The sequence below is a fragment of the Myxocyprinus asiaticus genome, chromosome 24 (genome assembly GCF_019703515.2).
Source record: "Myxocyprinus asiaticus isolate MX2 ecotype Aquarium Trade chromosome 24, UBuf_Myxa_2, whole genome shotgun sequence".
Lineage (NCBI taxonomy): Eukaryota > Metazoa > Chordata > Actinopteri > Cypriniformes > Catostomidae > Myxocyprinus > Myxocyprinus asiaticus.
The window spans coordinates 1,085,001-1,099,571 of record NC_059367.1 but is presented as its reverse complement, the minus strand read 5'-3'; the positions used below and the strand labels follow the sequence as shown (position 1 = coordinate 1,099,571).

The 14,571-nt window shown below is 38.9% G+C and overlaps 1 protein-coding gene across 1 annotated transcript in view; it reads left to right on the top strand.

Annotated features, from left to right (window-relative positions):
- The window catches only part of loxhd1b (lipoxygenase homology PLAT domains 1b), a 60,956-nt gene that overhangs the window by 11,033 nt on the left and 35,352 nt on the right, over positions 1-14,571 (top strand). The window contains exons 6-18 of the mRNA XM_051654084.1: positions 1,760-1,908; positions 6,170-6,293; positions 6,795-7,045; positions 7,198-7,333; positions 7,410-7,570; positions 9,584-9,670; positions 9,762-9,897; positions 11,091-11,245; positions 11,326-11,486; positions 12,975-13,051; positions 13,235-13,431; positions 13,556-13,748; positions 13,844-14,004. Of these exons, the coding sequence (XP_051510044.1) occupies positions 1,760-1,908; positions 6,170-6,293; positions 6,795-7,045; positions 7,198-7,333; positions 7,410-7,570; positions 9,584-9,670; positions 9,762-9,897; positions 11,091-11,245; positions 11,326-11,486; positions 12,975-13,051; positions 13,235-13,431; positions 13,556-13,748; positions 13,844-14,004 (1,988 nt within the window). The remainder of the gene's footprint in view (positions 1-1,759; positions 1,909-6,169; positions 6,294-6,794; positions 7,046-7,197; positions 7,334-7,409; positions 7,571-9,583; positions 9,671-9,761; positions 9,898-11,090; positions 11,246-11,325; positions 11,487-12,974; positions 13,052-13,234; positions 13,432-13,555; positions 13,749-13,843; positions 14,005-14,571) is intronic.

Sequence of the window (14,571 nt, the reverse complement as noted above, 5' to 3'; positions counted from 1 at the left end):
TGTAGTGGTGGTATCAGCACCTTCCAGGGGTCCACCAGTGGCTCCCACTTGACGTTGTTCCTCCTCAAAGAGAACTCAGTCCACTGTGGCCAGTCCCGCCTGTGGTAGTGCACCTTGGTGTCCCTGCTGTCCCAAAGGTGTCCCAAAAAAACATTTTAAAATTAAAAACTTTTACAATTTAAAAAAGTAAAAAATTTTGGGGGCCTGGGTAGCTCAGTGGTAAAGATGCTGGCTATCACCCCTGGAGTTCGCTAGATCGAATCCAGGGCATGCTGAGTGACTCCAGCCAGGTCTCCTAAGCAACCAAATTGGCCCGGTTGCTAGGGAGGGTAGAGTCACATGGGGTAACCTCCTTGTGGTCGCTATAATGTGGTTCTCGCTCTCGGTGGGGCGCGTGGTGAGTTGAACGTGGATGCCGCGGTGGATGGCGTGAAGCCTCCACATGGCAACGCGCTCAACAAACCACGTGATAAGACGGTCTCAGACATGGAGGCAACTGAGATTCGTCCTCCGCCACCCGGACTGAGGCAAGTCACTACGTGACCACGAGGACTTAAAAACACATTGGGAATTGGGCATTCCAAATTGGGAGAAAAAGGGGAAAAATAAAAAAAAATTATAATAATTTTTACAAATTTTCTAACATAAAATTCAGAGCAACAATTAAAAATGAGGTGCCCAGGGTTTGTATTGATCCCTGACAGGCATGACGAAATATGCCTTGTAGGCCTCACACATCTTAGCAGATGCTTCCACGGAGTACCTTTTCACTCTTGTCTTGATAAATTGGCCGCAGACATAGCAAAAATGCATCTGCGGGATGCTTCCAGCCTCTTGATGCCATCTCAGAAAAATGCAGATAAGTATCCACTTAGGCAGCTGGAACTAAACTGAACTGGTGGGGTTAAGGCCCCTGTATCTATACTACTATTTATATTACTGGAAATTTCTAGAAAGTTCTAGAAGTTATTCCAAGTTTACTCAGCACTGAATCTATCTGGAATGTTCTGGAAAATAGGTCAATTTCAAAATATCACTATCCTGGTCACAAAAGCAAAGTTTGTGGGGAATAATAGCCATTGTCTATACTTTTGTGGCATAAGCAATTAGGAAATAACACTTACTACGCAGGAACCAAAAAAAAAAACAAAAAAAAACATTTGTTTCACGGTGATCGGTGTATTATGCATAAAACGGGCATGCAAGCACATGCAAATAATAAATCATATTAAGAAAAATGCAAATAACGTGGAATGTGGAATTTGAATCGTGGCAGCCTGTAATTTCTTATAATTAGCTTCTATTGTTTATGCATTTACAAAATTGTTATTTTTCCTATTCAGCCTATGTTATGTTTATTATTTTGCATACTGTTGAGCCTTTGCAGTTCGTGCTAATACTATTAAATTTTAATGTGTGGTTTTAAGAACTTTTTTTGTTTACTTTTGTACAATAAAAAATTTTGGTACCATTTTGTGTCACTGCTTGATGTAAAATCTGGGTCCTGAAGCAAAACCAGTTGAGAAGATCTAAAGCGTTTATACACTGACCGTGTCCTCAGTAAGACACTGAACATGATAGCACACATGGGATTACACCGCTCGCTGCTGTATTTCCTGTGCAGTATCTCACTGCTGGGCTGATAAGGTGCAAATGTGATCACATTTCCTATGATCTGTGTTTTTAAAATGCATTTGTACTAAAATCCTGTTGATATACCATATCAGGTGACATTTTGATTTGTTTATCTGTCCCAAAGGAGAGAGACGTTTAGACAATGATAAAAACAACTTTGAGAGAGGAACAGAAGATAAATTCACCATAGAGGCGCCAAATCTAGGAAGAGTGAGAAAAATCACAATTGGACACAATAACAAAGGCTCTTCGGCTGGATGGTTTGTAGAAAAGGTAAAACATGAGTAAAATACTCTCTTTACCTCCATAAACAAAAGACATTTTCGAAGAAACTTTGAAATAGACTTTCACAATTCTGGTACTGTTTCCTTTTAATGATAACAGTTCCTTAATTCATCTTAATTATTCTTAAAGGAATATTCTGGGTTTAATACAATCGACAGCTTTTGTGGCATAATGTTGATTACCACAAAAACTAATTTCAACTCATCCCCGCTTTTCTTTAATAAAAGCACAAATGTGTGTTCCAGTGAAACACTTATAATGGAAGTCAATGGGGTCAATAATCTGTAAACATTAAAATACTCACTGTTTCAAAAGTATAGACACAAGACATAAACAGTATGTGTGTTAACATGAATTTACTGTCATAAAATCACTTACTAACCATATCTGTGGAAAATTATAGACAATTTTACAACTTCGTTGACATGATGATATAGTGCCGTAAACCGTAAAATGACGATTTAAACGATTTACAGCTCAAATAATGCACAAGTTTTAACAGAAGAATTAATGTAAGTGCTTTTATAAAATTATAAGTTTCACATTTCTGCCTTTAAACCCTCCAAAAATTTATCCCATTGACTGGAACACAGATTTGTGCTTTTTTTTTTAAAAGAAAAGGAGGGACGAGTCGAAATAATTTTTTGTGGTTATCAGGAGCTAAAAACAGTTCAAGGAACGAAAATGTAACTGAAAACGGGAACAAAGTGATTTTCAATTGTTCTGGAGTGCAAACATTATTTATGTATTTATTTATTATTTTTATCCCATTTTCTCCCCAGTTTTGATTGCGCAATTCCCACTACTTAGTAGGTCCTCGTGGTGGCGCGGTTACTCGCCTCAATCCGGGTGGCGGAGGACAAGTCTCAGTTGCCTCCACTTCTGAGACCGTCAATCCGTGCATCTTATCACGTGGCTCATTGTGCATGACACCGCGGAGACTCACAGCATGTGGAGGCTCATGCTACTCTCCACGATCCACACACAACTCACCACACGCCCCATTGAGAGCGAGAACCACTAATCACGACCACGAGGAGGTTACCCCATGTGACTCTACCCTCTCTAGCAACCGGGCCAATTTGTTTGCTTAGGAGACCTGGCTGGAGTCACTGGAGTCACAGGTTTTGATTGAAAAGCTAATTTGTAATTAAAATGATTCTTAACTGTTAATTAACAGTATGCATGTTACAATTTCTCTGCTGATAAATCCACCACACAGAAAAAAAAGATATTGCTTATTTTCGCTTATTTTGGCGAGTCAAGCGGCTTATTTTCAGAATCAGAATCAGAATGAGCTTTTTTCCAAATGTTCTCATGTACACAAGGAATTTGTTTTTTTTGGTGATAGGAGAAATAAGTGCACACAGAACATTACAGTGAGACACAGAATATAAAACAAGGTAAGAGTATAAATAGACATACAAATAATAGGACATATAACATAGAATGGTGTATGTACATGTGCAAGTGGTAATGTATGTGTGCAAGGTAGGGTTATGTGCAGTTATTGAATTAAATCTGAGTGAATTTACATATGTACATGAGATATGTATTTACATTATTGCACTATGGGGGAGTCCTGAGGCAGTTTAATTGTTCATGAGGAAAATGGCCCGAGGGTATTAACTGTTCTTGTGCCTGGATGTCCTGGCGCTCAGTGCTCTGTAGCGCCGGCCAGAGGGCAACAGTTCAAAGAGGGAGAGATTCTACCTGCACAGTTCCTCACTCTGGAGACATCCAGGTCTTTGAGGGTGGGCAGGGTGGCACCAATAATCCTCTTAGCAGTCCTGACTGTCCGTTGTAGTTTCCTTCTGTCTGATTTGGTGGCTGAACCAAACCAGATAGTTATAGATGTACACAGGACAGATTCAATGACGGCCGAGTAGAACTGTGTCAGCAGCTCCTGTGGCAGGTTGAACTTCCTCAGCTGGTGAAGGAAGTACAACCTCTGCTGAGCCTTCTTCACAATGAAGTCTATGTGGGTGTCCCACTTCAGGTCCCAAGAGATGGTAGAGCCCAGGAACATGAATGACTCCACCTCTGCCACAGTGCTGTTCAGGATGGTGAGGCGGGGGGTGGGGGGTCCAATATCATCTCCACTGTTTTGACTGCACCAGAAAGCCAGCTGATCAACCTCCCATCAGTATGCAGACTTGTCAAAGTCGCAGATGAGGCTGATGACCGTGGTGTTGTCTGCAAACTTCAGGAGCTTGACAGTGGTGTCTTTTGCAGTGCAGTCATTCGTGTACAGGGAGAAGAGCAGTGGAGAGAGAACGCATCCCTATGGAGCACCAGTGCTAATAGTGTGGGTCCCGGATGTGAGTTTCCCCAGTCTCACCAGCTGCAGCCTATCTGTCAGAAAGCTGATGATCCATCAACATATTGGCATGGGCACGGAGAACTGGGACACATTGGTTGAGAGAAGACCAGGCATGATGGTACTGAAGGCTGAACTGAAGTCCACAAATAGGATCCTTGCATAAGCCCCAAGTCTGTCGAGATGTTGCAGGATATAATGCAGTCCCATATTGACAGCATCATCCACAGACCTGTTTGCTTGGTAAGCAAACTGAAGGGGGTCCAGCAGGGGTCCAGTAAGGTACTTTAGGTAGGCCAAAACCAGTCTCTCAAACGGCTTCATAACCACAGATGTGAGAGCAACAGGTATGTAGTCATTAAGTCCTGTGATTTTGCTTTTTTGGGGACTGGAATGATGGTGGAGCATTTGAAGCAGCAGGGAACTTCACACTGCTCCATTGATCTATTGAAGATCTGTATGAAAATGGGGGCCAGTTGGTCCGTGCAGACTTTCAGACAGACAGGTGAAGTACCGTCTGGGCCTGAAGTTTCCCTAGTCTTTTGTTTCCGAAAGACCCGGCACACATCCTCCTCACAGATCATAAGTGCAGATTGAGTAGCAAGAGGGGGGAGGAGGGGGGTTCCAGGAGGTGTTGATGTGTAAGTGAAGTGAAGATCAGAGCGGGGGAGGGGTGTGAGACTGGGCTTTTCAAACCTGCAGTAAAACACATTCAGTTCATCAGCCATTAGTTGAGAGTGAGGGGGAGGTGTCTTATACTTGGTTATGCTTTTTAGGCTTTTCCACACAGATGTAGGATTATTGGCTTAAAACTGTTTTTTCAGCTTTTCAGAGTAGCTTCTTTTAGCCACTGTGATTTCCTTAGTAAGTTTTATCCCCACTTCTGTAAGCATCCACTTTGGCATGTCGAAGCTGTATGAGTTTCCCTGTAAACCATGGTTTATCATTATTGAATGATAAAAATGTCCTAGTAGGGATGCACATATTCTCACAGAAACTGATATATGATGTCACAGTATCTGTGAGCTCGTCCAGGTCTGTGCCTGTAAAATGAATTTTGAGCTTGTTTTTCCAGACATGGTTTCTGTTGCGAGATCTGACAACACTGCAACTGGGATTTCACCCACCCCTTAGCGCAGTACTGTCATTTTAAAAATAACTTTATTAACCATTCTTTTATCTAGCTATAACCGGTAACCTTTTGGAAAGGAGGCTGCAGAACTTCAAAAGCGTAACGAAAAAATACAGTTTTTGCTCAGAATGAACCGAAATGAAAAATATTTCATTTTTAGTCCCTGTAGGTAATCAACATAATGCCACAAATGCTGTCAGTTGAGCTTAATTGCATTGAATATTGAATATTCTTTTAACTCTATACTAAACAAAAAAACATAAAATGTTTGGGCAAAATATATGCTAGTGTTATTTTCCAGTGAGTGAATGAGTCATTAGGCTTTTTGATAAGTGTCCTTCTTTTGCATTTAGCATCTGTGTGTACAAAACTTTAATGAATGTCTGAATAAGAACCAGTTCTCCATTTCCAACCCAAAATATAATGCAGACCAAGAGAGACTGCTTGAGTGTTGAATTGTACCTTTCATTCTGCGCTGTAACACACACAAGCACGTAACAGCCATGGTAACAGGTTTGTGAGCTGGTGAAGTGCCCGTGCTCCACCTCATATCACATCTATCAGAGCGTCCGTACAGGATGAGGTCATTCACTCAAGCTCTAGTCATCTTATCCACACTGAAAGGAAACACCACACTACTCTCCTGGATTAGTTTCCTAATGAGACACACATGCAGATATGCACATAGATTGTTCAAACTGACACCATCCGTCACAAACATGCCACAATACTGAGCTGATACCCATTCAGTTCAGCATATGCTGCTGTATTAATTAGTTTGTATGCTTTATTTTCAGGTGATTGTGGATGATTTGGGAAACAAGAGTGTGTATGAATTCCCAATCAGCCGGTGGTTTGCCATCGATGAAGATGATGGAAAAATACAGAGAGATATTTTGGTTGGAGGGAGTCAACCAACTGGTAAACATTCAGAACTTCTCAAAGCCAAATGGGTAGCTCAGTGGTAAAATACGCTGGCTACCACCCCTGGAGTTCACTAGCTTGCTTGTTTGAACCCCAGGGCGTGCTGAGTGACTCCAGCCAGGTCTCCTAAGCAACCAAATTGGCCCGGTTGCTAGGGAGGGTAGAGTCACATGGGGTAAACTCCTCGTGGTCGCTATAATGTGGGCCATTCTCGGTGGGGCGTGTGGTGAGTTGAGCGTGGTTGCTGCAGTGGGTGGCGTGAAGCCTCCACATGCGCTATGTCTCCGTGGCAACATGCTCAACAAGCCATGTGATAAGATGCACAGGTTGACGATCTCAGACATGGAGGCTACTGGGATTCGTCCTCCGCCACCCGGACTGAGGCGAATCATTACGCGACCACGAGGACTTAAAAGCACACTGGGAACTGGGCATTCCAAATTGGGAGAGAAAAAAAGAATAAGACTGCAGTTATGCATTATAATAATGTTTTTGCAGGTATTGTGTATAATGTTCAGGTGGTGACTGGGAATGTCAGAGGTGCTGGTACCAACTCCAAAATCCATGCAATCATGCACGGTTCTAAAGGCATGAAGAACAGCGGGAAGATATTCCTGGAGGGAGGAAAGTTTGAGCGCGGTCTCACCGACATCTTTAACGTGGAGATCGCAGCTCTGCTCAGTCCTTTGAGTCGAGTGACGATCGGTCATGATAATGGAGGAGTCAGTGCTGGCTGGTACTGTGAGAAGGTTAGAGGAAAAGCATATCTAGAAAGACATTTGCCTGGAATAAATGTTACAAAACAAACTCTTTCAAAATTATCGCCTCAAGACTACTGATCTTTTAGAAGCTAGAAAAAGGTGTTTTCATTGACTGTGTTTTCTCTGTTTTTGTGTTGTAGGTGGTCGTGTTTTGTCCATTCACTGGAATCGAACAGACGTTCCCCTGCTCCAAATGGCTGGATGAGAATGAAGGTGATGGAATAATCGAGAGAGAACTGTATGAGATGGTCTCACTGAGACAGAAGAGACAAAAGAGTAAGTCGTTTGATCGTGATGTGAGAGAGACAGAGTTGTGAAGTTCATGAAGTTAAATGAATTTTCTGCTCTTCAGAGCATCCGTGGTCTCTCTGGATCTGGACATCTGATATTTCTGGAGCTGGAACCGACGCGTCTGTCTTACTGCAGATATACGGAGAAAAGGGAAAGTCTGATGAGATGAGACTCGACAATAAAACAGATAACTTTGAGCAGGGCCAGCTCGATAAGTTTATGGTAAGCTGTTCAATAAAACCCCAACATTCAGATTAAAATGGGTTTTTCAGTGACTACTTCTTAAACTTTTAAATATGGTCTACCCCAAGCTTGAATATATATGTTATATATGGTGTTTGGCTTAAACGAAGTTAAACTCAATGTTTGTATTAGCCAAAAAAGTTACACTTACTGAAGGAATTTGACTTGGTGGGTTGTGCTAAAACTCGCACTCAACATACCATATCACATACATTTTATAATCTATACACAGAATATAAAACATTTAACCCTTTATGCTCCGAAGGCATTTTTAAAGATTTCCTGTTTCAGTGGCATACCCAAAATAAAAGGCTTATAACTAAAAAAACAAAAAAACAAGGATGGTCAAGTGTTTGATATCATTGTAAAGAAAACTTGTAAAAAAAAAAAATGTTATGATATACAGTAGATTATGATATATTCTGAGACTCTCAGCCAAAGAAACTGCTGAAAAATAAAAAAATCAAAATAAAAATTTGAGCCAAAAATGTACTTGTTTTCATATTTTCCTTATTTGACAATAGGAGAATTCCAATCAAAAGTACAGCAGCCCCACAGAGTAAAAAATGTGCCAAGTGCAGCAGAAAAATGCTTTCAGGCTTACCCCTTCATCTGTGCTAAATTTAGTACTGATGAAGGGGTAAACCCGAAAATGTTTTGCAGCTGCACTCATTTTTTTTACTCTGTTGGGGCCTCTGTATAAATAAACTGATGTGAGATTTAGCCCATTTTTGAGTGTGGATTCATCATTCTGTCCCTTTGCATATTTTTGGATCTACGCACCTGGATATTTGGATTATATCTTTGTATACTTGGACAGGTGTTTGGCGCAGCGTTGTTTGCCACATAACTGTATCTGAGAAAAAGTTTGTGTTGATACAACAAAGCAATCAAAAGTTATCCAAAAACATCTCCAAACAAAAAAACCATAATAATTGTACATAAGAACTAATTACACATGCAAACACAACAATGACTAAAGGTTTGCATAGCATGCAGACATGATTTTAGTAATGAGATTTCACAGAATGAGTTTCATTCTGTGTCATTTGAGTCATCATTGAGTCTGTGTCATGTATTTGGCGCCATCTCCTGGTGGTCATATGTAACATTGTGCTTCATGTGGATTATCTAATGATCTATGCATCTGATTAACTTGTGTGTGGACTCGTTTGAAAGATAACCACCTCCTCTAAGTAATGGTATGTGATATTCTATGTTCCATTTATTTTCCGTGAAGTTATAAGTGAAAACGCAGCATATAAGCAACACCAACATAATTGTCAAAGACATATACTTAGCTGCTACTCGCTATATTTTTGTCTGTGAGTAAAACAAATAGGCTGGTTGTATTTTACTCTTTGATAACTTTCCAACAACATATGACACAAGACTATTTGATGAGTTTGATGTTTTTACTGATTGCAATAATATGTACAGTGCAATTTTTAAATTTTTTTTAATATAAATTATCAAAAAGGAAAACACTTATGATTTGTCAGTTTTGGTCATAATGCCTCATTGAAAATTAGAGCTTTTAAGCTTTCAAACGATACCTATTTTGTGTTGGTCAAGACAGTAGGTATTCATATTTTGACAATTGTTTTTTCTGATGGGCCCATTCGAGCTTAAAGGGTTAAAGCCATACACAATATACACCACAGTACACATACAACACTAAAAAAAATTACTTTTACTATCGTCAGTTTTACTCAATCCTCCCTTGTTAATATTACTCAAAAAGTTCATGTAACCAAGGGAACTTGAATAAGAATAAGTGTCTTGACAGCTTAATCCATTTGCATTGGAACAACTTAAATATTTTTGGTTTGATTTACTGAAAATGGGCAGAGGATTTCTAGTTTCCAGCATGTTTTTTTAATGCGACTCGACAGTAAGGGTGTTTTATGTGTGTACTCTTTATTAACTTCAGAGGTTTTCCTTAAAATCTGCTTTGTATGTGATTTATTCTACATTCATTTTATAACTCAGATTGAACTACCAGATCTTGGGAAACTGACAAAACTGAGAATTTGGCACGAGAAGAGAAATCCGTTTGCTGGCTGGCATTTAAGTCGAGTAAGATAAGACAGATGTTACTGTTATATTGAACATTTCACATTATTAGACACATGATGTGTGAGTATTGATCTTCTTTATGTCTGCACAGATCTCCATAATGAAAACGTTAACAAAGGAAATGTTTAAATTCCCATGTGAGCGCTGGTTGGACACTAATGAAGATGATAACGAGGTGGTGCGAGAACTTCCAGCCACAGGAGAACTGATTCCAGAACCTCTGCCAGGTGTGAACGACTCGTATCTGAACTGGTTTTACTGGTTTTAAATTAAAGTGGTGACCAAAAATGTCCTTGAAAAAAAATTGGTATGCATTAAAATTAATAATCAATATAATATTTAATAATAACACAAACAATATTAATCTTGGAAGTCAATAATTCACTCAAAACACAAGTGTGTTTGACACAAACCATCTTTCTCCTCAATACAAGTGAATCTGTATTTAATAAAGTCTGTGTCATATTTTCTTTGATCTTGTGTAGTTTTGCTGATGGTTTTTTAAGAATAAGTTTATGTCAGATGACCTGTCCATGCTGACATCTGTCTAATTTGACAAGCTTCTCTCAAGTGACAGATGAATTTTGTGCCAAAATACTGTAGACTCACGTACTGCCTTTGACATCAACAACAAATGATACAGTATGGGAAGTGTTTTATTCTTCTGTTTAAAAGCTGGTAATTCTATTTATTTTACTATCATAACATTGAACGATTATGTGGTTAGTTGCATTTTATTATTCACATTTAGCATTGTTTTTCCCTGCTGTCTGTGACTACCAGAACAGACCTGTGACACACTTTTGCGCTGCGACCCACTATTTGAGAACCAGATGATATTTGTATGAAAATAGTACTCATTTGTCTGGAAATAACAAAGAAATATATATCCTGTGATCAGGGGCATAGCTAGTTGGGTGAAAGGTGGTAACGGTTCTAGGGGCCCACAGGTCCAGGGGGGCCCCACAACAAATTCTAAACTGTATATTTTTAATAGGAAAGGGGCCCAGAGCTATATACAGTCAGGGGGCCCAGAATACCTTGCTACGGCCTTGCCTGTGATAGTAAACCTATATAGATATGAAACAATCCAAAAATAAGGTGACACTATTACATATCTCGGGTCTTTAATGACCCTATACACTTTTGGTAATTATGCTGTTACAAAAAAAAAATAATGTTTTTTTCTTATTTTGCATTTTTAATTTTTTTTTATACTATTCAGAGGAGAAAGGTTGAGGAACACTAAAGAGGTGTGGGCATAACTCAAAAAAATGGATGAGGTACAGGGGTTGGAATGAGGTCCCGGGTCACTAAAGACCCGAGGAATGCATTAAAGCATTAAGAAATAGATTTTTTTTGGTGTACATGAATATACTAATTTTGCTGATTAATAAATGTTATCGTTGTTTTCCTGCAGTTATAAAGTATCGAGTGACCGTCTACACGGGGAACGTTAGTGGCAGTGGGACTGACGCTTCTGTCTTTCTGTGTCTGATCGGTGACCATGGCGACACGGGTGACCGTGTCCTAGTCAACTGCAAGAACAATGTTAACAAGTTTGAGAAGGGCAACGTGAGTCGAGTTTTGATGGAGCTCTAGTCTCGAGAACACACCACTGTTTGTCACACTTTCTTCTGTGTTTTTTCTCACAGGCCGACGAGTTCATTATTGAGGCGGTGTGTATCGGTCAGGTGCGCAGGGTGAGAATCGGTCATGATGGGCGGGGCGGAGGCTGCGGTTGGTTCCTGGATAAAGTGGTCATCAGAGAGGAGGGGCAAGCTGAGTCACAGGCTGTAGAATTCCCATGTGACAGGTTGCTGTCTTCTTATACTAAGGCCACATCCACAATAATTTTTGTTTGAAAAAGCATTAACTTAGCTATTTTAACACCTCAAAAATGCTCTTCCTTTATGTATAATTTAAAAAAAAAAAAAAAAAAAAAAAATTTCTAATGAAAAATGCTTGGTGTGAAAGTGGCCTAATTTATCAAAGGAATGTTTCAGGTTCAGAACATATTTTCAACTCAGTTTGCAAAAACAAACATATTCTGCATGCACAGTAATACACTTACAATGGAAGTCTATGTGGGAAGGCCATTATCCATGTTAACATGAGACTAATGTGATAAAATCATTTGCTTAACCATATCTGTGTAAAGTTATATGCATTATTTAAAGCCAGTAAACCTGGTTCCTTTCACACAAATCACACAAGAATATCAGAAAGGGACTGTTTGCATGAAAAAAAAAAAAAAAAATCCAAACAGGAATTACTTCCGTAACACACTACTAAGAGGAAGATTTAGACACATTGCAACTGAGATAACACAATTTTTGTAAGAAGGAAGTCATATAACTGCTTTAATAACAATATGATCTTCACAATTCTTTGTTTAACCATTTAAGCTCGGATGGGCCTGCCGGGATTGATAAAAATCTTATCATCAAAATATTAATACCTACAGTTTTGACCAACACAAAATAGGTACTGTTTGATAGCTTAGAAGCGCTACTTTCCACTGCATGAACTGTAGGCATTATGACCAAAATTGCACTGTACATATTATTATAATTAGTAAAAACATCAAACTGATCAAATAGTCATGTGTCATGTGTTGTTGGAAAGCTCTCAAAGAGTAAAATACAGCCAATATATTTGTTTTACTCACAGATAAAAATGTAGTGAGTAATTGCTAAGTATATGTCTTTGACAATTATGTTAGTGTTGCTTATATGCCAATATATTATTTTTAATTATAACTTCATGATACATAAATGGAACATAAAATATCACATACTTAGAGGAGGTGATTATCTTTCAAACAAGTCCACACACAAGGTAATCAGATGTATTGATCATAAGATAATGCACATGAAGCACAATGTTACATATGGCCACCAGGAGATGGCGCCAAATACATGACACAGACTCAATGATGACTCAAATGACACAGAATTAAACTCATTCTGTGAAATCTCATTATTAAATCATGTCTACATGCTATGCAAACCTTTAGTCATGTTAAAAGTTTTCTTTACAATGATACCAAACACTTGACCCTCCTTGTTTTATTTTTTATTTTATTATTATTTATTTATTTATTTATTTTTGTTGCGATATAAGCCTTTAATTTTGGGTATACCACTGAAACATGAAATCTTTAAAAACATCTTCAGAGTGTAAAGGGTTAAACCCTCATCAACATTTCCCCCATAGACTTACATTGCAAGTGCATTTATTGTAACTAGCTTTTTTGATGTGGAATTTGACTTTTTCTCCATATTTACCTTCATCTGTTCAGATGGCTTGACCGCAATGAAGACGACGGCCAGATTGTTCGTGAGCTGGTGCCATTCGCAGATGGACAAAGACTTTACAGTCAGTTTATTCATATTATAATTCTGACATCTTAAATGTGTTATTACACATTATACTGTTTGAAAATATTTTTCTATATTTATTCTATATTTATATATATTCTATATATTCTATATTTAATAGAACACAATGACGATCGCTGCTTTGAATGATGAGTTCAGTTGGACAGTTGTTTGTTTTCAGATGTCAGCTATCACATCGCAGTGAAGACGGGGAATGTCAGCGGAGGAAGTTCAGACTCTAAAGTGTTTGTGAAGTTCTATGGTGAGAAGGGAGACACCAGCAGAATGATGCTCGTGGTCTCCGACAACAACCTGCGTAATTACTTTGAGACTGGACGGGTCGATATTTTCACTGTTGACACTTTAGATATTGGGCAGGTATGTGTGCACTTCTTTACTGTAAACATCTCAATATTTTCCTTAACTGACATATTAAAACTGCAGACATTTTCTTTAGCTCTTGTAAACCTTTAAGATTTCCATTTATTTGTCTCTGACGAAGATCAACCGCCTCATGATCGGTCACACTAATGAGGGAATGCGTGCCGGTTGGTTTCTGGACAGCGTTCAGATCATGGTGCCCAATCACGGCAGACACTACATGTTCCCCAGTCACCGCTGGCTGTGCAGAGATGAGGCTGATGGGAAAACTGAAGTGGAGATTTACCCCAGTGAAATACTCGATGTGGAACAATGTAAACACTTGTACAGTATTATACAGTATATTGTATCCCGTGAAGTTTCAGAATTCTATTTTAATGTCAGTTGTGTTTGTGTTACTCTCTTCTAGTAATAAACTATGAGATTACCGTGGTAACGGGGGACATCTGGGCAGGTGGCACAAACGCTAATGTTTTTATCCAGATATATGGAGATCAGGGAAAGTCTGAAGTCCTCAGTCTGGGGAGCAGGTCAAATAATTTTGAAAGAGGAACAACAGAGATATTCAAGGTAAATGACAACTGAAAAGTAACCTCAAATGTCTAAAGCAGCGGTTCTCAGCTGATGGGTCCCAGGTATGTTCTGATTGGGTTGTGGAGAGAAGGGTTAGGGGTTAGGGTCAGGATTAGGATTAGGATTAACCTAACCCTAACCCTAAATGGTTAGTTGCATATGCAAAACTATATGGTTAGTTGCATTGTATTATTTGTATTTTAGCATTGGGTTACCCCTAACCAACTAACCATATAGTTATGCATATTTAACCCTCCTATTGACCCATATTGAAAACTATTAACCCTTATACAGACGAGTGGAAAATGATAAGCACAAAATAATTTCATGTCACTTTTTATATCATTTGGATTTAAGTAAAACACATCCAAAGGATTTTTTAATTTATTTGATATATTTTGGATTTTATGAGTTGCATCTCCCAGGATACGTTGCCCTGTTAAGGTACAATAAAGGCAAAGGCATCAATATTTCAATATATAATGTGAGAGTGTGTGTCCGGTGTGAGATATAAGAGTAAGGGTAATAAAGTGCAGTGCTGATGTATTTTGATCGTGGGAGATC